This window comes from Papio anubis, chromosome 4 (genome assembly GCF_008728515.1).
Source record: "Papio anubis isolate 15944 chromosome 4, Panubis1.0, whole genome shotgun sequence".
Classification (NCBI taxonomy): Eukaryota; Metazoa; Chordata; class Mammalia; order Primates; family Cercopithecidae; genus Papio; species Papio anubis.
The window spans coordinates 181,992,519-182,017,169 of record NC_044979.1 but is presented as its reverse complement, the minus strand read 5'-3'; the positions used below and the strand labels follow the sequence as shown (position 1 = coordinate 182,017,169).

The window sequence follows — 24,651 nt, the reverse complement described above, 5'->3', positions numbered from 1 at the left end:
TCGAGGGCGGGTCCTCTCCACCCGGACCCCGCGGTCCCCCGTCTGCCCAGCGTCCCCGCTGCCCGCTCGGAGGGGCTCTGTGCTCCCAGGGGACGTGTCTCCTCCGACGCCTGCGGACTTCCCCGCCCGGGGACCGCGGGGTTCTGCACTGGCGCGGCGGGAGAAAGGAGCGGGTTAGGGTTTGGGCTTTTTGTGGCTCGAAGGACACACGGAGGGAAGCGTCCGCGCGTGGGAACAAGGACTTCTCCCAACTCCTTCCAAGTGGGTCGTCCGCGGACGCACCGGCTTTCCGAATTCGCCCCGTGCTGTCCCTGCTGGCCGCCTGCACCCTTCGCGCACACCTGGGGGTGAGGAAACCACTGCTTGTCTGATCAGAGTCCTCCGGGGAACGCCGTCCAGGTTTGAGCCTCCGCCCACCCCCAGAGGAAAACCGAGATTTGTGCCACGGTTCCGAAGACCTAAGTGAGAGGCCGACACCCGGCGACCCCGGCGAAGGCGCGTCCTAGGCTCCCCGGACGCTCCCCGAACCCGTCCCTCTGGCGGCCGAGCCCCCAGCGCCTTCCCGTCTCGGAAGGAGGCGCGCGCAGATCCCTCGGGGCGTCCCGGCCCGGCGGCCGCGGGGGACGGCAGGTCCCGCTGGTCGCTCCAGGAAGAGGCGGGGCGCTGGGACCCCAGAGCTGGGGACCCCGGGCTGGGAGCCGCGCGCACCGGGACCCGCTGGCCGCCTTCCGCGTGAGGGTGGGCGCACCTTCCCGGGCGCCCGGCAGCCGCTCCCCCGGCCCGAGCCGGCGGCCACCGCGTCCCCTTTGTGCGGCCGGGAGGGGAGCAGCCGCCTGCAGACACCATGCTGTGCACCGGGGCCAAGTACGCCGTCAAGAGGAGGAGAAAGCCGGCGCGCAGGAGGTACGCGGGGCCGAGGGGGCGCGAGCGGCGCCTCTGGGGACCGAGCCTGGGACCGGGACCGCGTCGGGCACTGGGGGCGGCCGGGCCCGGGGTGCGGAGAGGACGGGGGGCAGCCCTGCGTCCTCCCGCGGTCCCCGAGCCGGGCGTGTCCCCCCGTCCGCGGCCCTGCCCTGCGGCTCTGGCGGCGGGTTCTGAGGCCCCCGCGGCGCTGGCGCGGAGCTCCTGGGCAGCCTGGGGAGAAAGGATTTCGTTTTAAAGACACCCCCACCCCCGAACCTGCCGCTGGGGATTTGGAACCTTGACAGTAAGTTCAACACCTCGTTCGGGCACGAGTCGGCCGGGGTCGCTCGCTTTCTGGAAGGGGCGTGCTGGGGTCTCCCGCGTGCTGTGACCTGCGCCCTCCAAGACCCTGCGCCTCGAACCAGGGCTGGGTTTACCGGGTGCGCAGCAGGGAGGGAGGTCTCCGAGTCACGGAGGTGGAGGTGGACGGAGAGGCCAGGCGGGCAGCCCCCACCGCAGGCACAGGGACGGGGGTGCGAGGCCCTGCGGGGTGGAGGACGCCGGCGGGTCAGGCCCGAGCGAGCTGCGGGGAGATGGGGACGGCGGCCCCGCCGAGTTCGCTGCGGCCCCGGGGTTGGGCAGACGCTCTGAAAGGAACAGTAAATCGGAAATCCGGTGTAGGACACGAATCCCCGAGTCTTCGTCCAGTGCCCAGAGGCTGGGTTGGGGCCTGGGAGAGGTTGTGCGAGACTTGGCCGCGGTGGCTGCGGAGACCCCGCCGGCCTCAGAGCTCGGGTCCTGGAACCTTCCCGAGGGACGTGGCGACCCCGGGGGGAGCCCTGCTGCCCCGAGCGAGCTTCCAAATGCAGAAGGCTGGTCCGCGTCCGAAAAACTTCCGAAAGATCTCAAGATACCAATTCTCATTCCGTGTGATTTAAAAACACACAGAATGCCAGGAGAGGAGCCCGATAAAAAAGTGCAGATATGAAATGTCACACAAGTGTTAATATGAAATGTCCAGAAGAACGGACATCCAGGGAGTATGAAAGCAGACGGGGGTGGGGGGTGGAGGATATCGGGGAGAGGGAAGTGGCTGCTAAGGGGAGAGGGGTTTCCTAAGCGTGTTCTGGAACTCGCTATAGGTGATGGTTACACAGCATTGTGATTGCATCTACTGCCTTTAAATGTGTAAAATGTGTCTGTGTGTTTTACCACAATAAACAAAAGCTCATGAAACTTTTCAGCAGGGGCACAGATATCTCAGAACCACACTCCTCAGGAGAAGTTTATTTTCCAGGGCAGTAGAACCAGTAATCATTGGATAACTGAAAAAGATGTTCAAAATGGGAAATTTTTAAGAGTGTTACAAATACCTTAAATATTTTATTTTAACTGAAAATATCAATGGCTATCAATTTGCTAATCCTCTGATGCTGGTTGGGGTCCTCTTCTTCTTCTTTTGTGTGTGTGTGTGCGTGTGTGTGTGTGCGCGTGTGTGTGTGTGTGTGCATAAATCGCACCCACAAGGTACTGTCTTCAGTTTAAAGACACTTGCATCTCAATAGGATCCTGACGTGTAGACTAATTCACCAGCAACTTTTTTTTTCTGCAGCCATACTGTGAGTCTTTCCAAAGCATCCAGCATAGTTCACTAAGAAACAACACTTTCTCTTTGCTCTCATTTCATTAGCAATCATAACAGAAAGAGCTGAAATTAAAAGGCGTGGGGACATTTAGCAGTGATTTTGGGTTAGTACACAGCTTACCTGATGGGAACAGAGTTCCAGGTGTCTGGGGAGTCCAACCATGGTGAACTGTGGACGTCTTAGGTTTGCAACCAGTTGATGGGGGACTGAGCTAAGCGGTTGGTTAACAGTGATCTAGTGTAAAAACTGGCCTCATTTGCAAACACTGTGCTGTCTTGTTTCCTGAGTTGCTCCAAGTGCATTGCTTTAGGGATTTCTGTGACTCGCTGGGTGGTAGGGTGGCCACATGGCCTTCTGGCTTGGACCTGGGTCTTAGCTTCCCAGCTAGGCCTCTTCCCCACCACTCCCCATGGCCGTGTGGAAGAGACTCTGGTCCTGCTGGCAAGGATGGGCAGGCCACGTGGGACAGCATCAGGGATGCTAAAGCCAGGGCTCCAGGGGCTCCTTGGGCTCAGGATGGGGTGGGGAAATGGGGACAGTGATTCAAAGCCCCTCCCAACTTAGTCGTGCATCCTCCTCTGAAGCTAGTGGCAGCTGATTGGGAGCCCACGTGGCACCTGCCAAGCTGCCTTCCCTCCTGTATGGCTCTCCCCTGATCTGCTGTAAACACCACAGTGTAGAAGCTTGCACCAGCTTTGTGGTGGTTTGCCAACAATTTTCACCCTTGTGTTGGGTCACTGCATAACGTTGAAATGTGGATGCCATTGTGCATTTGAAAGGTTTAGGGCACTGGAAGATGTAACCCACTTTTAAGGACTTTGGGTAGAATCATTTGTAAAATCTGCATAAAATGCTTTGAAACAGAGCCTGGGGGAAGTTTGTAAGGCAGACATTGGGCTTCTAGCACCTGCACACATCACTGTCTTTTCAAAATGCTTTCTTGAAGACTTCTGTCGCTCATGTTATGAACCTGGAGATGTAGCTGAGGTGTGGCGACCTCCTCTGTCCACCGCTGAAATCAGGCTGTGCATGTGGTTGAAAATTAGCCTAATTCTAAAGCCACAAATCTTGCAAAGTAATACTTTATACTTAGAATTCAAGTCTTGCAAAGCTGTCTTAAAAGAATTCGCTGCTCTGCTCAGTTGAAGAGCCCAGGGCTAGGGGTAAGCTCCGTCCAGCCTCAAGCTCTGGTTCCTGCCTTGGCTTTGAACTGCTGTGTCACATGGAAGGCCGCTGCCTTCTATCAAACTCTCTCTACATGAAGTGCCCTCATTATTTTTTTCCTTAAGGCAGAAAAAGTATTTCATGACTCTTTTCTTATTCGTTTTCTTGTTAAATATTATTTTTGTAATAGAAGCATCTCTGCAGCAGTTCCCCTTTGAGTGGGATTAAAACAACTTTTTTTTTTCATAGCAGGTGATTCATTCTTGGAAAATATTTTCCCATCAGACCCTCAGAATCTGTACATGTATTCATGGGAGTTGGACTTGGTCATCAGAACAACCATGACGTCTTCTTCCACAGAAGAAGTGTGAGGCTTGTGCTAGGGGAAGACTATCTTCCCCTGGGTGAGATTCTGAACCAGGAGAGATCAGGGGCTGGAGTGCAGACCTGCAGACTTGGCTGCCTATTCTCACAGGTTTGGTCTTCCTTGGCAAGGTAAAGTCAAGTCCAGAGCAGGTTTAGTGTGTGTGTTGGTTGGGGAGTCAGAGAGGCTGTGAGGTCTCTCAGCATCCACTAAGCCTTCCAGCTTGGCAGGTTTCTTTACTCATACCACATAGAGAACAAGTTGTAACTAGCGTGACCTTGGGGGATGTTTCTTTCTTAACATGGAAGCTGGCACTTAGCCCTGCAACCCTCTGGTGCAAAAGACACTCATATCTGTCTAGGAACAGAGGACCTCAGTGAAGGTGCAAGGATGTCATGCAAAACGTGTGCCTCTGCCATCAAAACACCTCCAACCCCATTCTCCCCAGGGTCAAATCTGCACAAGGTTTCGGCAGCAGAGCAACTGGCCCAGGCAATGGACCAGGATGGGCGGAACATATCAAGGCCCATTTCCCAGGCTCCCTTGCAGCTGAGGGTAGACATGTGACCTCATTCTGGCCAATGGGACCCAAGTGGAAGTCTTCTGGGAGTTCTGGGAAGGCTTCTGCTCTCCTGATCCAAGGCAATGGGCATGGCCAACTTCTGCCTGGGATGCAGACGCAATACCATAGCTCCAGCCACATAGTGGCCATAAGGCAGGAAGATAAGAGTCAACATGTTAAGAATGTCAGAGCATAAGGAAAGGGGAGGAGTCAGAAACTTCACTTACTCACTCATTTGACAGATTCATTCTGAACATTGACTCTGCCAGACCCTGTCCTAGGCATGAGGAATCCAGCAAAGAACAAAACCTTCCCTTCTGTAGCCTACATCCTAAACATAATAAATACACATCAGGACGTGATACAAGCCATCTAGGGGAGAGTGTGAATGCGAATTCCCTGAGGTGGGCTTCGCTTGGGGCAAAACTGGAGCTGAGTGGTAGAAACAGCAGAGAGATGAAGGCTCAGGAAAAGTCACCGAAGGTTCTGGTAGGGGAATGGTGTGTTGGATGGTTCTGGTTGCTTTAGGGAGAGAGACAGGTGGAGGGTAGAAGTCAAGAGGACAGTGGGGGACTACCTGGGACTCCAGACAGAGGCCCTGGTGGCCTTTTTGACAGGGAATCATGGAGGGTGAGAAGTGGCTGGGATCTGCACATAGGTTGAAGAAAATGCAGATAGGATTTGGTGAGTAATTATATATGGGTATAAGACAGAGGGGAGTCTGAATGGTAGTCAGGGTTTGGCCTGGGCAAATTCACTGAGGTGACATCTACCCTCTTTCATCTCAACTCAAGCTTAGCCCATCTGAACTGGCCTGTCCTACCTGTCACCATCCTCCCGTGGAGAAACCTGGAGTTGTCCTTCCCCTCTCTGGAAAACCATTCCAAATGCTGCTAATTCCACCCCAGGATATCCAGTCTGCCCGTTTCTGTGCTCAGGGCTACCGTCATCCCCTGTGGCCCTTATAGCAGCTCCTGGGAAGTTCTGCATCTCCTGCTCTCACCTCTTCTGGTTTGATCATACTGTAGCAGATTGGGTCTTTTTTCTTTCATTGTGTTAAATCACGTGATATAAAGTTTACCTTTTTAACCATCTTACAATGTACAAGTACATCAGTACATTCACAATGTGCAACCATCCCTACTATCTAGTTCCAGAATATTTTAACCACCCCCAAATTTTTGGAAATCCCATACCCATTAGCAGTCTCCTCCCATTCCCAAAGGATCTTGTAAAAGATGAAAGCAGTACCTCCCATCAGCAGTTCCTCATTCCACCTAGGAAAGAAATGGAAGCTTCTCCGGCTCCCTGGGTCCTCCCTTCATTTCTTTCCTTTCCTCAGCCCCCTCAGGAGGTTAGTTGGAGCACTTTCTTGATGCAAGGCCTCTCTTTCCCTCTGGCCAGAACCCTTGAGGCCCCGCTCAGCTGCAGAGCTCTGCTCCAGAGGGCTTCAAGGTCCACACCTTCCTTCCTGCCGCCTGCCTCCTCCATGACTCTGTTGCTTTCCCACATCCACTCTGCCTGGCCTCTATCAGGCACTCAATAGGCAGTGACATATTTCTATGTTCACATGGGACAAGGTTGGGAGAGTGTGCACCAAAAGATCAACAGCCACCACTTCCAGTGATTGTGTTTGAATTTTAAATTTTTCTTACAATGATCAGGCGATAGATACTCTTTTTTGTTGTTGTTTTTGTTTTTTTTTTTTGAGACGGAGTCTCGCTCTGTCGCCCAGGCTGGAGTGCAGTGGCCAGATCTCCGCTCACTGCAAGCTCCGCCTCCCGGGTTCGCGCAATTCTCCTGCCTCAGCCTCCCCAGCAGCTGGGACTACAGGCGCCACCACCTCGCCTGGCTTATTTTTTTGTATTTTTAGTAGAGACGGGGTTTCACCGTGTTAGCCAGGATGGTCTCGATCTCCTGACCTCGTGATCCGCCCGTCTCAGCCTCCCAAAGTGCTGGGATTACAGGGTTGAGCCACCGCGCCCGGTGATAGATACTCTTTAAAAAGAAAGATAAACAGAAAAATGGAGGTGATATTAAAATACATACACAAACACCATCAACAAAATCAAGATGCAAAATTTGCAACATGTATAAGATTAATATGCTTAGTAGAAAATTAGCTCATACAAAATGATGAAAGAACTATGAAAAATAGGCAAAAGCATTAACAATTTACAAACCAATGGCCAATGAGCATATGAAAGGCATTATTAGTAATTAAATAAATAAAACAGGCAAATATGAGATACATTTTTTACATTAATAACAGAAGCCACCGTGCACAACCAGTAGGAAGGCACCTTGTACTGTGGAAAACTATTTAGCAGTGCCTACTAAAGTTGACCCTGCAAATTCGCTTTCCATTTGGAGAGAACAGAAATGTGTACATAAGTACGAAAATGTCACGATGGAGGCCACCAGACTTCTTTCAACAGTAGGATGGACACATCAAGCAACATCTGTTTCCACAGTAGAATACTACTCAGCAACAAACATGAACTAGGCTACACATAAAACGTGAGTGACTTTCTTGGACATAACGTTGGGTGACAGGAACCAGACACCAGCTGTGCAGCTTCCTTTCCACAGGGCTCACAAATGGCAAGATTAATCTATGGTATTAAAAACCAGAATGGCAGTGACCTTTGAGGAGGAGACTGTCTAGGATCCTGGTGACATGAATGTGTTAATGTGAACATTTATATTTTGTGCATTTTAAAATGACTTTTTATATTGATAGCACCTAATTTTCTAGATTAGGAAGAAGCTAGCATTTTCAAATTGCTAATGAGAGCATAACTTACTGCAGCCTTTATGGAAAAAATTAGTCAATAATTATCAAATGCCTTAAAAATGTCTTTTTGCTTTCACTCAGCATATCCACTTCTAAGAATGTATCCTCAGAGGATTACCTAAGGATGTGCAGTCATATTTACTTACGAGAACATTGTGGCAGCTTAGCTATAATTAAAAAACATGTGAACAGTGATCTAAATAGTAGCAAAGCATCTGGGATTCAGACTGAGAAGCCTGCAAGGGCTACTGGACACATGGATGGCTGAAGAAGTGAGAAGAGAGAAGAATATAATATTTCTCTTTAAACATGTGTGGACCAAGTAAAGCAACCCTATGTGTTTAAAATATCTTCTCATGGTTGGTGGCTTGTCTTTTCACTCTCTTCATGGTATTTTTGATTAGCAGAAGTTCTTAATTTCAAATCATTTAAATGTATCAATCTGTTCCTTCATGGTTGGAACTTTCTTGTCTTGCTTACAAGTCCTTCCCTTCTATGATGTCATAAAAAGCCTCCTCTACTATCTTCCAAATGTTTCATAGTTTGGCTGTTTACATTTTAAGCCCATGGTCCACCTTAAGTAATTTTTTGATGTGGTGTGATCAGAATCCCATTTCAATTTTTTTTCCAATATGAAAAGCCAATTGTGCCAACACAGTCATCAATAAGTCCAGCCTTTGACTGGGCTTGTCAGTTCCCACCCTGTCCTAAATCCGGTTCTCTGTGTGCATGGCTGAGTTCCTGGGTCCTGGATCCCAGTCCAGACCAAGTTCACCACTTTGCAATAAGTTTTAATGGCCCCAACACGTTTCTTCATCTTCAGGAAAGCCTGACTGACTCTTTTGTGATCTCTGCACACCCATATTAACTTTAGAACAATCATGAGATAGAATCAGCTTATTAAGTTCCCTCAGAAAAAAAGAAAAATAAACAAAAACAAAGCCTCTAGAGATGCTGAGTGAAACTGAATTAAATCTGCGAATGTCTTTGGGGAAAATCAACATCTTTGCCCTGTTGAAGCATCATCTGTCTCTACACATAGTCAGGTCTTTTAAAGTGGCTTCCTTTATATTGTATAAATGTCTTTCTCTAGGCCTTGCATACCTTACAATATATTTATCTCTAAACATTTTAAATTTTATGAAATTGTAAAGGATGTATTTTTAAAAATTCCTTTTCCAATTCATTGTTGCTGCTATATAAGAATGTAATGGTTTTCAGAATCTTGATTCTTATCTACCAACTTTATTAAACCCTATTATTAATTCTAACAACATATCTTTGCATAAATTTGCTAAGCCTGCAATAATAAAGCACCACAGACCAGGTGGCTTAAACAGCAGAAATTTGTTTCTCACAGTTGTGGATGCTGGAAGTCCAAGGTTAGGGTGTCAGCAGGGTTGGTTTCTTCCACCGCCTCTCTCCTTGGCTTACAGATAGCTGTCTTCTTCCTGTGAGCTCCAGTGGTCTTCCCTCTGTGTGTGCATGTCTGTCCCTGTGTATCCAAATCTTCTCTTCTTATAAAGACACCAGTTAGATTGGAGCAGGGCCCACTCCAAGGCCTCATTTTAAATTAACCACCTCTTTAATGCGTCTCCAAATATAGTCACATTATGAGGTACTTCAGGGTTTTAACATATGAATTTTGCAAAATGCAGCCCATAATAACCTACAGATCTTCTATTTAGAGCAGTGGTTCTTAACGTGTGGATCCAGAACAGCAGAACTAGGTAACCTGGGAGCTCATTAGACGTGTAGACTGTCCTGCCTCACCCCAGACTTCCTGAGCTGTGCGGGCAGGGCCACAAGCCCTACAGGGGGTGACTGACAGGCTGAAAGTTTGTGAGCCTCCCAGGTACACTCTTACAATCTTCTTTTTTTTTTTTTTTTTTGAGATGGAGTCTGGCTCTGTCGCCCAGGCTGGAGTGCAGTGGCCGGATCTCAGCTCACTGCAAGCTCCGCCTCCCGGGTTTACGCCATTCTCCTGCCTCAGCCTCCGGAGTAGCTGGGACTACAGGCGCCCGCCACCTCGCCCGGCTAGTTTTTTTGTATTTTTTAGTAGAGACGGGGTTTCACCGTGTTAGCCAGGATGGTCTCGATCTCCTGACCTCGTGATCCGCCCGTCTCGGCCTCCCAAAGTGCTGGGATTACAGGCTTGAGCCACCGCGCCCGGCCACAATCTTCTATTAATGGCTTCTTTTCCTTTTCCATTTCAGCCTTTATGTCCTAATTTGTTTGTGCTGCTTTAACAAAATATCACAGACTGGGTAATTTATAAGGAAGAGAAAGTCCAAGATCAAGGCGCGGCCACTTGGTGTCTGGCAAGGGCCTTCTTCCTGCATCTTCACGCTCAGGAAGAGCAGAAGAAGGCAAACCCATTCCCTCAAGACCTTTCACAAGGGCTCTCATCCCATCTATAACTTCACTGCCTTCTAAAGGCCCCACCTCTTAATACTATCACAGACTCATGCTCAGTTTCAACACATGAATTCTGGGTGACATTCAGACCGTAGCACTTATTTTTCTTCCCTTAACGGACTGGCTAGGTCCTTCAGTCTAATGTTGAAACAAGTGGTAATGGTGGGCATTCTTGTGCTCTTGGTTTCAAAGAGTACGTTTCCAATGGTTTACTATCAACTGTGCTTTTTGCGGTGAGTTTCTGTTTTTTGTTTTTTTGGTTTTTGCAAGTGACCTTTGCAGGTTAGGGGATTTCCTTCTATTCCAAGTTGCTAAGACTTTTGAAAAAACAATCATTAAAGAACGCCACATTTTATCAAATGCTTTTCTTCATCTACTGAGATTATCACATTTTTTCCTTTAGTCTTTTAATATAGTGAGTTACGTTAGTGATTTTCTAGCGTTAAACTAAAATTGAATCTTGAGATAAGCTCTACCTGATCACAATGTACTATGCAGTCCCTTCATCGGCGCGTTTGGTTTATTTTTAAATTTAGGATTCAGCATCTTTGTTAGTGAGTGAGACTGGCCTGTACTTTTTATTGACGGAACTATCCTTACTAGATTGGAGTTTGAGGTTATGCTGGCCCCATAAAAATGATTTGGAGCTGGGTGTGGTGGCTGCCACATGTAATCCTAGCACTTTGGGAGGCTGAGGTGAGAGGATGGCTTGAGCCAAGGAGTTTAAGACAAGCCTGGGCAACATAGCAAGACCTACAGAAAACATAGCAAGTCTTGGCCGGGCGCGGTGGCTCACGCCTGTAATCCCAGCACTTTGGGAGGCCGAGGCGGGCGGATCACGAGGTCAGGAGATCGAGACCATCCTGGCTAACACGGTGAAACCCCGTCTCTACTAAAACACAAAAAATTAGCCGGGCGCGGTGGCGGGCGCCTGTAGTCCCAGCTACTTGGGAGGCTGAGGCAGGAGAATGGCGCGGACCCGGGAGGCGGAGCTTGCAGTGAGCCGAGATCGCGCCACTGCACTCCAGCCTGGGCGACAGAGTGAAGACTCCGCCTCAAAAAAAAAAAAAAAAAAGAAAACATAGCAAGTCTCTACAAAACAATTGTAAAAATTATCCAGGGGTGGTGATGCACACCTGTAGTCCCAGCTACTCAGAGGCTGAGACAAGAACTTGCTTGAGACCAAGAGTTTGAGGCTGCAGTGAGCTGTGATCACACCACTGCACTCCAGCCTGGGTGACAGAGCAAGACCTTGTCTCAAGAAAAAAAAAAAAAAAACAACAGAAAAAAATGATTTGGAGATCTTTTGCTTTTTCTCTTCTTCTTCATGTAAAGCTTGGAAATCTGTATTCCTTGCGTAGTCAACAGAAGTCATCTTTAAAACCTCTGAGCTGCTGGTCCCAGCACTTTGGGAGGCTGAGACTGGTGGATCATTTGAGGTGAGGAGTTTGAGACCAGCCTGGCCAGCATAGTGAAACCCCGTCTCTACCAAAAATACAAAAATTAGCTGGGCGTGGTGATTGGTGCCTGTAATTCCAGCTACTCAGGAAGCTGAGACAGGAGAATTGCTTGAGATCCCATCACTGCACTCCAGCCTGGGCGACAGACCAGACCGAGACTCCATCTCAAAAAAAATAAAAATAAAAAAAAAATCTGAGCCTAGGGTATTCTTTGTGGGAAGAATTTTTTAATTTTTTTCTTGTTTATCATTTTTCAGATATAATTTACATAGAGAGAAATGGTCAGATCTTAAGTAAACCATTTGGTCAATTTAATGAAAAGATACAAAGACGTAGAACATTTGTTGTTTCCTGCCCTGCCATCATTGCCTGTGGTCTGATTTCTAGCACCATAGGTTAGTTTTGCCTAATCTAGAATTTACCTTAAGTGGAATCGTACAGTGTGTACTTTTTGTGTCTGGCTTCTTTCACGATTAAGAGACATCCATGTTGTTGCATGTTTCAGTAGTTTGGTTCTTTTCATGGCCAAATAGTAGTATGTTTTATGAATATACAGGGTTTTTTTCCTTTAGCTGTTCTTCTGTAGGCAGATATTGGGGTGGATTCCAGGTTTTGGTTATTGTGAATAAAAGACTATACTTCTGTATAAGGCTTTTTGTACACGTATGTTTTCGTTTCATTCCAATAAGTACACTAGTCTCTCCTTATTTAAGATTTCACTTTCCACAGTTTCAGTTACCCTCCATCAACCACAGTCCAAAAATATGAAATGAAAAATCAATTCATAAGTTTTACATTGTGCACCGTTCTGAGTAGCATGATGAAATTTCGTGCTGTCCTGCTGTGTCCTACCCAGGATGTGACTCGTCTCTTTATCCGGCGTCTCCACGCTGTATATACTATTGTACTATGTATATTGTACTATGTATACTATGTATACACTAATATACTATGTATATTGCCCTATACAATGCAACTATATAGGAAAAAACATAGTGCATATAGAGTTTGTTACTATCCAAAGTTCAGACATCTACTGAGGGTCTTGGGACATATGAGGAGGGACTACTGTACCTAGGAGTGGAAGAGCTGATCAAGGTTAACATTTTTAAAACCTGTGAAATAGTCTTCCAATGGATGAGAGTTCCAGTCACTCCAGATCCCCTCCAACATTTGTGGTGTCCATCTTTTTCACTTTAGCCATTCTAATATGTGTGTACAGGTATCTTATTTTAATTCACATTTCTCTAATGAATTATGATGTTGACTATGATATCATGTGCTTTTTGGCCATTAGTATATCTTCTTTAGCAAAGTGTCTGTTCAAATTATTTGCCCATTTATAATTGGTTTGTAAAAGTATTTTATATAGTCTGGATACAATTCCTTTGTCAAATATAGATAGGTAGGTAGGTAGATAGATAGAGAGAGAGAGAGAGAGAGAGAGAGAGAGAAACAGCAGATATTTTCTCCCAGACCATGGCTTGTGTTTTCAGTCTCTTAATTTGTTTGAAGTCCAGCTTACCAATTTTTTTTCTGTTATACTTGGTGCTTTTGTGACATAAGAAATCTTGCCATGTTCCAAGTATGTGAAATTTTCTCTGTTAATACCTATAGGATTTAGTTATTTCTCTTCTTTAATTTCTATTGGTAATTTGCACTTTCTTTTTTGGCGGGACAGGACTGATTATTCCAGCTAAATGATTATTGATTTTATTGATATTTTCAAACCTTAGTTTGGCTGATTTCTTTTATGTTTGCCCATTATATTTTATTGCTCTGCTTTTGTTTTTATTATTTACTTCCTTCCTCGTAATTTGGGCTTAGTCAAATTTGGAAATTTTTCAGCCATTACTTTGTGGAAAATTTTTTGCCCCTTCGCCTTTCTGCAACTTAAATTACATGTATATTAGACAGCTTAATATAGTTCAAAGGTCGTTGAGGCTCTATTTACCTTTTATAAGCCTTTTCTGTTCCTGTGCTTCAGTTTGGATAATTTCCATGCTAGTCTTCAAGTTGACTAATCTCTCCTTCTGTAGAGTCTAGTCTGTTATTAAGCTCATTTCACAAACTTTTATTTTCAGATATTGTGTTTTTTATCTCCATAAGTTCAATTTGATTAATAACTTTCTTTTCTCTCCTCACTATGTTCATGTGTTGCTTTAAATTCTTCAGCATAGTTGTAAAAAGTGCTTTGAAGTGTTTGTCTATTGCATCACCTCTGTCATTTCTGAGTTTGATTTGATTGATTTTTTTTTTCATTACAAGTCACATTTTCTGGCTTCTTGTCATGTCTAGTGCTTTTGGGTTGGATGATGAACACTGGCAATGTTACACTGTCTGGATTTTGTTACCTTCTTTGAAAGAGCATTGGACATTTTCTCTCTCACACACACACACACACACACACAGACACACACACAGGTCTCCAGGAAAGTACGAGGATGCCTCTTTCTTGTCACAGGAATGTTGGATGTCTCCTCACACCCTTCTGGGTAGGACCTAAGATAGCTCTGCAGGGCTCTCTCACCAACAAGGTCTGTCCCTGTGATCTACTGTCAGAAGAGCCTATCCCTCTGCTAGGACGAAGTCAGATCCCAGGGCTCTGTGACTCTCCAGCTCCTTTTGCGGGGAGCAGTAGTAGAGATGGAATAAAAGTACAGCTCTTTTCCAAGGAAATTTCTTCACAAAATCCTTTCCCACCCCTTTCTGTATCCTCCTGAGTATGGGGTCTAGAGTTGGCAAATTGGTTCTTGAAATTCCTTTTGTTACACTCATACCCAGGAGTTTTGTCAGCTCAGTTGGAGACCCCTATTTTAACATCCTGTTACCAAAGGTGTACAGGCATTGAGGTACTGTGTCCTGAGCCAGGCTGGATGTTTCTTGCGTAGCAGCCCTGAGAGACAGAGGCTGTCAGTGTGTTTTATAAATGAGGCAGAAACAACTTCATTTATTATTTTTGCTTACTATCTATTTTTGCTTACTATCTATCTATCTAGATAAAGTCGAGTACAGCATCTGTATTCTTTTTTTTTTTTTTTTTTTTTTTTTGAGACGGAGTCTCGCTCTGTCGCCCAGGCTGGAGTGCAGTGGCCGGATCTCAGCTCACTGCAAGCTCCGCCTCCCGGGTTCACGCCATTCTCCTGCCTCAGCCTCCCGAGTAGCTGGGACTACAGGCGCCTGCCACCAAGCTCAGCTAATTTTTTATATTTTTGGTAGAGATGAGGTTTCACCATGTTAGCCAGGATGGTCTCGATCTCCTGACCTCGTGATCCGCCCGTCTCGGCCTCCCAAAGTGCTGGGATTACAGGCTTGAGCCACCGCGCCCGGCCAGCATCTGTATTCTTTATGTTTGGCTTCTTTTTTCTTTTCTTTTCTTTTCTTTTCTTTTTTTTTTTTTTTTTTTTTTTTTTGTGGTAGAGTCTTGCTCTGTCACCCAGGCTTAAGTGCAGTGGCAAGATCTCAGCTCCCTGCAACCTCCGCTTCCCAGGCTCAGACGATTCTCCTCCCTCAGCCTCCAGAGTAGCTGGGGTTACAGGCATGTGCCACCACACCCAGCTAATTTTTGTATTTTTAGTAGAGACAGGATTTCAGCATGTTGGTCAGGCTGGTCTTGAATTCCTGATCTCAGGTGAACTCCTGCCTCCCAAAGTGCTGGGATTACAGGCGTGAACCACCACATCCGACCTGGCCTTCTAAAAAATTATATTTTGCTGCTTATCATGTTTTAAACTTCCTTCTGTCCTCTAGGGAGTGCTACTGTGTTTTGCTTTGGAGGTGATGTAGTAGAAATAGCTTCAGTCGTGCTACTTGGGTGAACTAACTGCTCATGAATGTCTCTGAAATCATGGCTGGTGGACCCGGTCCTGTGGGCCAGTGCTGGGCTTTGAGGGATGAGGGTCGGGGCACTGAGAACACAGAGCCTCCAGATATTCTTCCAAAGCTACACATGAAAACTTTGGTTTCATCCGTGGGAAATGTGGAAACTTTTGAATGTGAAACCCAGAGGAGAAGCCTGTAAGAATAAAGATAGATGAGTGGTGACTACAGCCTCCCAGGAATCATTCTTCCCTGCATGTTGATGATGGAAGATTGTAGAGATGGATGGACACACACACAGAGAATTTATATGTGCATACGTATGTATATATGGAAAGAGATTATGTCTCTGTGTCCATAAGCATGTGTATGTGTGTGTATTTTATACACAGAGAAGAAAAGAGAAAGCACACACATAGGTACATGTTAAGTATCTCTCTCTCTGTGTGTGCATGTGCATATGCTCAATTCCCAATAAATTATACTTTCCTAAATGGAGTTTCAGTTTGGTCAGTGTTAATTGTGATACAGAGATTTTCTCATTTAAAAACTACATGTGGATGCAAATGCACTGGGCCAGGGGCAAATGGGAGGGAAAGTGGGCCGGCCCTGATACTTTGAGGGCTGCCAGGTCTAACCCTCGTGCTTGGGTGTGAAGGAGCCTTCTAGGTGCCCAGGGCCCAGTGGGGCCCCAGCCAACAGATGAGGAAAGGGGTGAGGGCAGAGGAGTGGTGGGGCATCGTGGATGAGCAGAACCTGAGACTACAGGATGAGGGATTCTGCCTCTGAACACCAGGGATTTGGGCTGCACAGTGCGGGGCATGGTGTTGGAACCCCTGGGGTGATGCAGGAGTGAAATGGCAGTGGAAAGTGGGGCCATGATCATTCTTCTCTCTCCCCCAAGTCCTAAGCCACTGCCTCCAGAGGGAGCCAAGACCAACCCTTCCAAAAGGCACCGGGACCGACTGAATCAAGAGCTGAGCCGACTCACCAACCTGTTACCCTTCCCCGAGGACGTGCGTGCACGGCTGGACAAGCTGTCCGTCCTCAGGCTGATCGTGGGCTACCTGAAGGTGAAGGACTACTTTGCAGGCAAGTGGTGGCTGCTGTTACAAAGCGAGGGTGAGAGGCCCCCTGGCACCTGCTGGGACCCTGGTGGAGGCTGTGGCCACAAGAGGAAAAGGGGTAACTTGGGTTAACCCTTTGTCCTGGTGAAAGCTGCACCATTGCCTTCAGACCTCAGGCAGAGGCGAGAGGCACCTGCTCGACACAGGTGCATTAGGTGAGCCAGGTGCTCACCTGGGAGTGTGCCTGTCCGAGGTGCAAACCCTGGCTCCTTGTTGTCCCAGGCTGCTTGTGGAAAGAGATGGCACCAGTCCCCTTGCCTGGCTCTGTTATTCTCCAGGGAGAGTCCTTAACGCGACCACCATGCTCCTGCCTCCCTTTGCTTTGTCATTTCTTGTGAGGATCCAAGTGTTCCTCTACCTGATAGAACTTTGGTTCAGAACAAAGGTCCTCTTTCTCTGAATATAACATAGGATCTAGGAGATTATTTCTTCTTGTTTTCTTGAAAACTTTTCCTCCTAAAATTCTCTATTACACAGAGGGCACAATCTATTCTTCCTTGTCCTGCTTGCTCATTAACTGTGTTGCTACTTAAAGACAGATGTTCTAACCCATTCCCGCAAGTGGAACTTGTATTCAGTGACGCTGAACGAACACGGGTGAGTCTGTGGCCTCCAGTCTTCCCTGCAGCATCACCTCTCATGAGGGAGAATGTGTCCCCTTTGTAGCTCAGAGACATGTCCTGGGAAGATGGACAAGGGAGGCAGACTCTGGGCCTGAACAAAAGGTTAAAAAATGGTCACAATCCTCTCATGAAATTTATTTTGTTTTTAAAAAGCTTTTTTAGAATTGCTGGAAATTTGGGAGAAAATCTGGGGGAAATTTAAATTTATATCTAAGTTGATTTATAATGAGACCATCAACTTAGAAAAGTCATCTCCCAAGTAAGCATCATCTCTGAAGTTTTTTATAAACTCCCCCCAGCTCTACTCCAACAAGAACAAATGTGGATTCATCGTTTTCATCAAATTTGATAAAGTTTTGGCCATTATTTCTTCAAATACTTTCTCTGAGTCTTCTCTCTCTCCTCTCTGGGTAGAACTCAAATTGCATGTATTTTAGACTGCTTGATGCTGTACCACAGGCCGTTGGTCCTTTGTTCAGTTTTCTCATTGCTGCTTCATTTTGGATAATTTCCGCTGACCAGTCTCTAAGCTTATCAGTCCTTTTCTCTGCGAGCGTTCATTTTGCTATTAAGCCTATTAAATGTATTTTTTATTTCCGGTATTATATTTTGCAGATCAAACGTTTCTCTTTGGTTCTTTTTATAGTTCCATTTCTCTGCTGAGCTTTCATTTATATGATCATTTTCACTTTAAGTATTAGAGTCAAGAATTTTGCTATTCAGTATGGTAGCTATTAACCATATATAGTTATTTAAATTTAAACTTATATCAATTAAAATTAAGTAAAATTAAAATCTTAGCTTATTGGTCACACCAACCACATTTTCAGAGCTCAGTAGCCACATGTGGCTGGGACAGCAGATATGAAGCCATTTCCATTATCACAGGGGAAGGCACTGATCTTCCCTGGAAATTATCTTCCAACTCATCTAAAATTGTGAAACCTCTTTCTCTGTCAGTTGTCTTCTCTTTGCCACTATGGAAAGAAGATGGAAACTTCTGAACCCCCCACTGTATTTAATTAAAGACAAAACAGCCCTCACTATCTCCATTTCTTCAGATGCATCTTCTTGAATAGAACTTTGGCAACAAGAAAACCGGAGGGTAATACCAAAGAAGGCTGATTTCTGCATCACGTTATCTTTCTCTGTGTTCCATCATCCTTCTGTTTTCATATTATTTTAGTCTTCGTGGCAAAGCTGAGAATCCTTAATGATGAACTTTGAAATCGTTTTTAGGATGATAAAATAGCAAAATGTTCCAAGATTTAAAAAACTAAATAAAATCACTAAGATGAATGTATCTTAGATTTATATATGGGTTAAATGGACTCATATGATCACTGTAAGACAGGATAAATTTTATTCTATTTTTAAAATACATGTATCTTTGTTCTTTGGAAGACCTCTAATAAAGAACAAAAGTCAGGACATATTAATCTTTAAAATTGTTACAGTTGTTCAAAAAAGAAACTCAAAAACTAAAATTGGATCCAGTCAACCCAGATGATATACTCTGAAAACTTATGAAACTTTTGCTCAAAGTACAATGGTAACTGCAGAAAAGCAGCAATTATTTAATCATTCCCAACAACAATATGGAATGTCCTCCAAGGACCAAACACACTCCAGGTGGTGGCCCAGGCTGTAGGGAAGAGGACTAGGGTTTTATTTGGGGTGATGACAGCGTTTGGGAACTAGAACGAGGTGGTGGTTGCACAACATTGTGACTGTACTAAATGCCACTGAATTGCTTATTTTTAAATGGTTACTCTTATGTGAAGTTCACCTCAATTTTTAAAAATGCACATTCAAAGTCTTTTCCCTTCTAACACCCTTGGAGGGGACCTTAGAAGCTTATTAGAGTCCAGACGAGCCCAGGGTGTTGCCAGGGGGCCCGCCCTGGTCAGCTCTGCTGGCCGTGTGGATGTCCTGCGCCTTCAGGGATGAGGCGACAGGCGTCTGCCCATCTGTTAATGACCTGGGCAGTGATGTCAGCACCCTGGAGAGAAGTTGAAGACATTTAGATGTGGGTCCAGCCGATTCTCCTGGAGTAAGACTGGACATTCTCCAGCCTCCAGCTGTGAGCAGGGAAGTCACAGGCTGGCCTCCTCCCCTTCCACTCCCCGGGAGGTTACTGTCACAGCCCATCCTTCTTTTTCTTTTTTTTTTTTTTTTTTTTTTTTCCTTTTTTTTTTTTTTTTTTTTTTGAGACTGAGACTCGCTCTGTCGCCCAGGCTGGAGTGAGTGGCGCCATCTCAGCTCACTGCAAGCTCCGCCTCCCGGGTTCACGCCATTCTCCTGCCTCAGCCTCCTGAGTAGCTGGGACTACAGGCGCCCGCAACCGTGCCCGGCTAATTTTTTGTATTTTTAGTAGAGACGGGGTTTCACCGTGTTAGCCAGGATGGTCTCGATCTCCTGACCTTGTGATCCGCCCGCCTCGGCCTCCCAAAGTGCTGGGATTACAGGCGTGAGCCACCGCGCCCGGCCCAGCCCATCCTTCTTAGTGATCTGGTTCTCTCATTCCACCGCTGAGCACCAGGCTTGGTGTTCCTGATGAGGCCTCATCCCTCCTCAGTGAGCCGCTGACTCAAAGGAGACATGCAGCATCGAGCTGCTCTCACGGGGCTGGGTGCAGGTGGTCTCTGAGCCCAACTTATGGGGGCAGAGGGGGACTCATCCCCTTCAGGCTCCCCACGTGTCCTTGTCCACGCACCTCCCGCTGGGTACCCTACCACCCTCCCTGCCTTCCTCTCCACCTCCAGGACACCCCTTGGGGCTCTGGCCATTCAGCTCCTGCTAGGCTCTGGAGGTGGCCTGGCTTTCCTTGGCCCAAAGTGTCTGTGTGTGACGCTGCTTTTCCTTCTAGGCAGCTGTAAAGGCAGGGGCCTGTCTGTCTTGACCATTCAGTGCCCGTGAACAGTGGAGAAAGGCTGGAAGTAGGGGCTGGCACCTGCCTTAGCCGTCCTCTGTCCATCAGAGGTGGTGCTAGGTGAGGCAGGGAGTCCACCAGGCAGACCAAGCACTGAGGTGGATGAGAGGGCATTTGCTGCTGGGGGTTACCTCCAGGTGGTAGCCCCTCACCCTAGGCTGGCTCAGCACCCGTGCCTGGCGCTACAGCTGACACTGCCCCCAAGCCCTGAGTGCAGCCCCACACTGGGGCCAGGTTGGTCTGGGGGATGGGCAGGCCTGACAAGTGACCGATTGCCTGTGTGCTGAGAAGAGAGGTCAGGGCAGCTGAGTCCACTCCTGGGAGCTGACCGTGCCTGCGCCCTACCCGAGGGGAGAAACACTTGTCTCTTACAGCCAGGCAGAACCTGCTCTGATTCACTGCTGAGCCCGAAGGACGAGGGTGCCAGACCCACAGACTCGCTCTGTTGGGGCAACTCCCTTGGGTTAGACCGCAGGCTCCAGTCATGCTGTGCATCTCCATCTGGCACAGAAAGCTGTGCAGTCAAATTTAGCATCCAAAATCACAATACAACTTAGCAAAGGAAAAGCCAGGACCAGCAGGTGATCTGGGCTCTGCCAGGAAAGGGCAAGCAGGTCGCGTCCGGAGGCCCAGAGTGAACATGAAGACGGTGTTGTCAGGGCAGGGTAACCTGTGGCCATCTCAGAAGGTTGCCTGCCTGCCCAGAATTCAGAGGACAGGCTTCTGTTCTTTCTCTAGAATTTTTGATCTAAACAGGAACATACTTAAAAAAAAAAATGACTAAAAGTTAGAATGGAAGATTCAAATATAAATCCATATTTTCTTCAGGAGGTACTTCTTGACCAGTTTGTCTCTCTAGACCTGACTGGCTGTCTCTGTCAGGGGCCAGCCCTGCTGTGTAACCACATTGCCACACACTGATGCAAGGTCTTTCTAGGCAGGCGCAGCCTGGCATCAACTCTGAGCTCAAGGGTGCCAGGGCCAGGCCTGCAGGTCCCTGGCCTTTCCCTCTTGGTTGCCAGGTGGCTTCGCGGCCCCTCCCATTAGGTTGGTGTTCCAGGCAGGAGAAAAGAAACAAGAAATAAGTGGTGATGCCAATCTCTGGCACCCCCTGGTTGGCATCTGCTTACCTCTCATTGGTCAGTTGGCATCACACAGCCATCTAGTTTCAAGAGAGTCTTAGAAATGTAGTTTTTCCGATTTGGGTATAAAAATAACTTTTTAGATAGTATTTTTCTCTTCATAGATTTGAAATTTTGTTGCTGAGAATCTTCCAATGCAACGCTGCAACAATGGAAGCGTTGTCCAGGCTGGGGAGCGGGAGGGTGGGGATGGTGCCACGGAGAGGAAGGTGTCTCTGGTCTCTCCTCTGGGCTGACCCAGACCTGCTGAGGTGGCTTCTCACTGAAGAAATGAGCCCAGGGGGTTCAGTCTATTTCTCCTTGGTATAGCTCAGTTGGGAAGCTCTCAGCTACCAGGTACTGGAAAGAAGCCTGTCTTGTTTTAGGAAACAACTTTAACCATAATAAAAGTGCATTATCTCCCAAGATGAGGCAGAAGTCGGCCTACGGTGACACAGAGGTCCGAGTCCTTTCCCACCATCTGCGCTGCCAGCTTTGGCTCCTCCCCTTGTGTGTCCCCAAGGAGGCTGCTTCTACTCCAGGTATCGCGTGCAGGCACCAGGGGACTGGAGGCAGTGGGGGCCCCTTTGCTCTTTGCCCATGTCCTCCTGGACGCTCCCAGCAGCTCCCTTCCACGTGTCCATTTGCAGGCAGGCATTGGCAAGGGGTCTGGTCGTGCGCATCCAGCACAGCCACTGCAAGGCAGAGGAGGGGAGGGCTGCTGGAGAGGATGGGAAGGAAGTCCAGCAACGTCTGCCTGTGGGCCACGCTCTCTTTTCCTTAGTGTGGGGTTCCTGCATTTACAGAGCCATGCAGGTTTAATGCTGAAATCTCAGAATGTATAAAAAGACAAAAGAAAAAACAAACATTAAGAACTCGCCTATAACCCAGTCACTCAGAGATAATCATGATAATTTGATGTATCCAGCTCCAACTGGACACGTACATCCGGGGAGTAAACCTCACAGGCTGGAAGCTGGAGGTCACTGCAGTGCTGCCGACTCACAGGGGCTTCTAAAATGAGAAAGATTTTAAAACATTGCCTCTGACACTGGCATCATTCATACAGACTGTTCCGTGATGCCAGGCGGCTTCCTCATTGCATCTCAGTGAGTCCGTAGGTAACTTTGAAGACTCACAAGGTGGAGGCTACAGTTCCAAGATTCCTTAAATCCACGTTGTGACACAACCGGTATGGTCACTGGACGTTCGTGTCTTTCCTGACTCTTGATAATTTATTGATTTTCTTCAGTGATCAAGACGGAACTGAAAATTATTATTAGGCCTGTTTTGCAGACCACACCGAAATTCTTTAAGAGGACAAGAAGAAATCCTTTGCTGAATCAAGCAGAACTGAGTGTTGTAGGAACCCCTGCATCCCTGCCTCGTGGGCTGGAAGGTCCAGCGTCCCAGCTCTCAGGCCAGTTGTAGCCGCTGGTGGGGTGCTGAAAACAGTCCGCACAAAGAAAGCTCTCCGTCCTTTCTGAGCACATATTTAAGCTGAATATCTAAAGTGTCTGGTAGTACCACCGAAAACTTGCTGCCATTTCTAATGTACTGAATATTCTAAAGTAATAAAAACAAAGAGTAAGAAAAAAATGCCTCATTGGATCTTTGTCATAGTGGCGAAAGTTTGTAAACAGTATCACCCCTTCATTTGTATAAAGCTATTATTTTAAATCACATTTAATTTGCATTGTTTTAAATTGTGATGAGTCTTTGATTTGTTTTTAATTCACCTTGAGCTGGAGTCCACATGTGGCCCACAGATGCTGCGAGTGTGGATGCTGGTCCAGGCAGCACGTTCCTCAAGGGAAGGGGTGTGGCTTGTTCATCTTGGACACCCCAGTTCAGTGACAGGAACTTGGGAAGCACAGAATAACCACTGGAAGAACTGAGGTGTGTTTTAGTCAGCTCTGGCTGCTATAACAGAAATCCCACAGACCTGGGGGGAGTGGACAAAAGAAATTTATTTCTCATAGTTCTGGAGGCCAGAAGTCTGCGATAAAGGTGCCAACGGGTTCAGCTCCTGGTGAGGGCTGTCTTCATGGACTGGCCACCTTCTTGTTCTGTCCTCACACAGCAGAGAGAGTTCATTTCTCTCATGTCTCTTCTTCCAAGGGCCCTAATCCCGTTCATGAAGCTCCACCCTCACGATCTGATTACCTCCCCAAGGCCCCACCTCCTGACACCATTACCTTGAGCATTAGGGCATCAGCGTGTGATCACGAGGTGGGCACAGATTTCAGTCCACAGCACTGTGCATTCATTTTTAAAGTCCTGAACTTCTCGAAGGTTCAAGGGAGGGAGGACGTGAAATTTCACCCACGGATCTGCAGTTAGAGCTTCCATACCTCCTTCCTCTCTTGGTGAGGTTCTCACCTGACCTGTGGGAAGCTTATAATCAAAGACCTGGCCACCTGAGGTGGTTAATATCTGCAAGAATGACGTGTGGGGTGTGGTGAGAAGCAATATCTCTATAATAGGAGCAAAAGAGGGTGACTGGGAGCCATCCAGCCACCACGGCCAAGCTTCCATCACAGAGTCCATCTTAGGCAGGTAGGAGATAGAGAACCTGTGTGCAAAATTCAGTGTGTCTGGAGGGCACAGCCGCCACTGGCTGAGGCTTTTTCCCATTTACACCCGGGGCTGCAGTCTTTGTTTATTCAGCTCAGATGTGGGGGCTGGAGCAGGGATTGGCTGTGGCTGCGGGGCGGTGATGTGCTGCAACTGGCTTGAACCAGCTCTCTAGAATCAACTGTTATATTTTCAGGAATTTTGCAAGTCAATGGTTAAATCACATAAACATACAGTTAAATATATATTTGGGCATTTCTGGAGAATCTCGCTGTGTCAGGAGAGTGGCTGCAGAGAAGGCACCTCATTTGGGTCTCTCCAGGCAAAAAGCTGTCTGGGTTCCTGCTTCTGTCTCCCTGCATCAACGTTAAAGAGCCCAGAGAACGCCGAGGCCCTGCCAGCCTGGACCCCTCAGTCAGGGCAAAGTCAGGAGGGACCCACCTCACATCCCCAACCCCATCCTAGCCCTTGGCAGGACCCCAGGCCTCTGTCCACAGGTGTGTGTCGGACTCAGTATGTTGCTTGCCTGAGACCCCATCCCTCCTTCCCTCCCACACTCACGGCTTCTTCTCTGCTGACAGCCAGACCCAGGACCCCTGCCACCCCTCACCACAGGGCTCTTAGCATCCCCATCCCAGATCCCACTCCCAGTTTCCCCAGCCCCTGAACCTAGGACCCTCATCAGCAAATCCCCCACCGCCTTCACCTTTTCTGAGCTTCGCCTGCGCCTTCTAGCTCGAGGGGGCCGGGCTCTGCCCTGAGCACAGAGCACAGCTGCTGAGGGGCGGCAAGGGAGGCGAGCTTTCCCTGAGAGGAAGTAGATCCACAGCAGGGCAGTTAGTATTATTGCCAGCAAAAGGAACAGTGATATCCTTCTAAGAAGTTGAGAGCATCTGCACACTGACACTGAGACACAGGGCAAATGGCTTTCCTGCAGAGCAGAGCCAGCGGGTGCCAGGAGATGCACTGTGTCCTGAAATGCCATTTGCTAACTGCCAGTCTCAGCCTCCCCACCGGCCAGGTCGCTGCTCCTGGCCACCTCCCTCGAGTGCTGGCATTCACTGGACTGCTGGGTTATTTCTTCCTGTGAGGAGCAAAGCTAACAAGTTGGAGGTGGGTGGAGATGAGGGTCTCTTCA

General features: G+C 47.6%; 1 protein-coding gene across 1 annotated transcript; it reads left to right on the top strand.

Annotated features, from left to right (window-relative positions):
- The first annotated feature begins 765 nt into the window (after positions 1-765).
- LOC110742751 (aryl hydrocarbon receptor-like) lies at positions 766-19,036 on the top strand. The gene is made up of 2 exons (XM_021935405.2): positions 766-903; positions 16,038-19,036. The coding sequence occupies exons 1-2, from the start codon at positions 845-847 to the stop codon at positions 16,330-16,332; spliced, it is 354 nt and encodes a 117-aa protein (XP_021791097.1). The 5' UTR covers positions 766-844; the 3' UTR covers positions 16,333-19,036.
- The last annotated feature ends 5,615 nt before the right edge of the window (positions 19,037-24,651 follow it).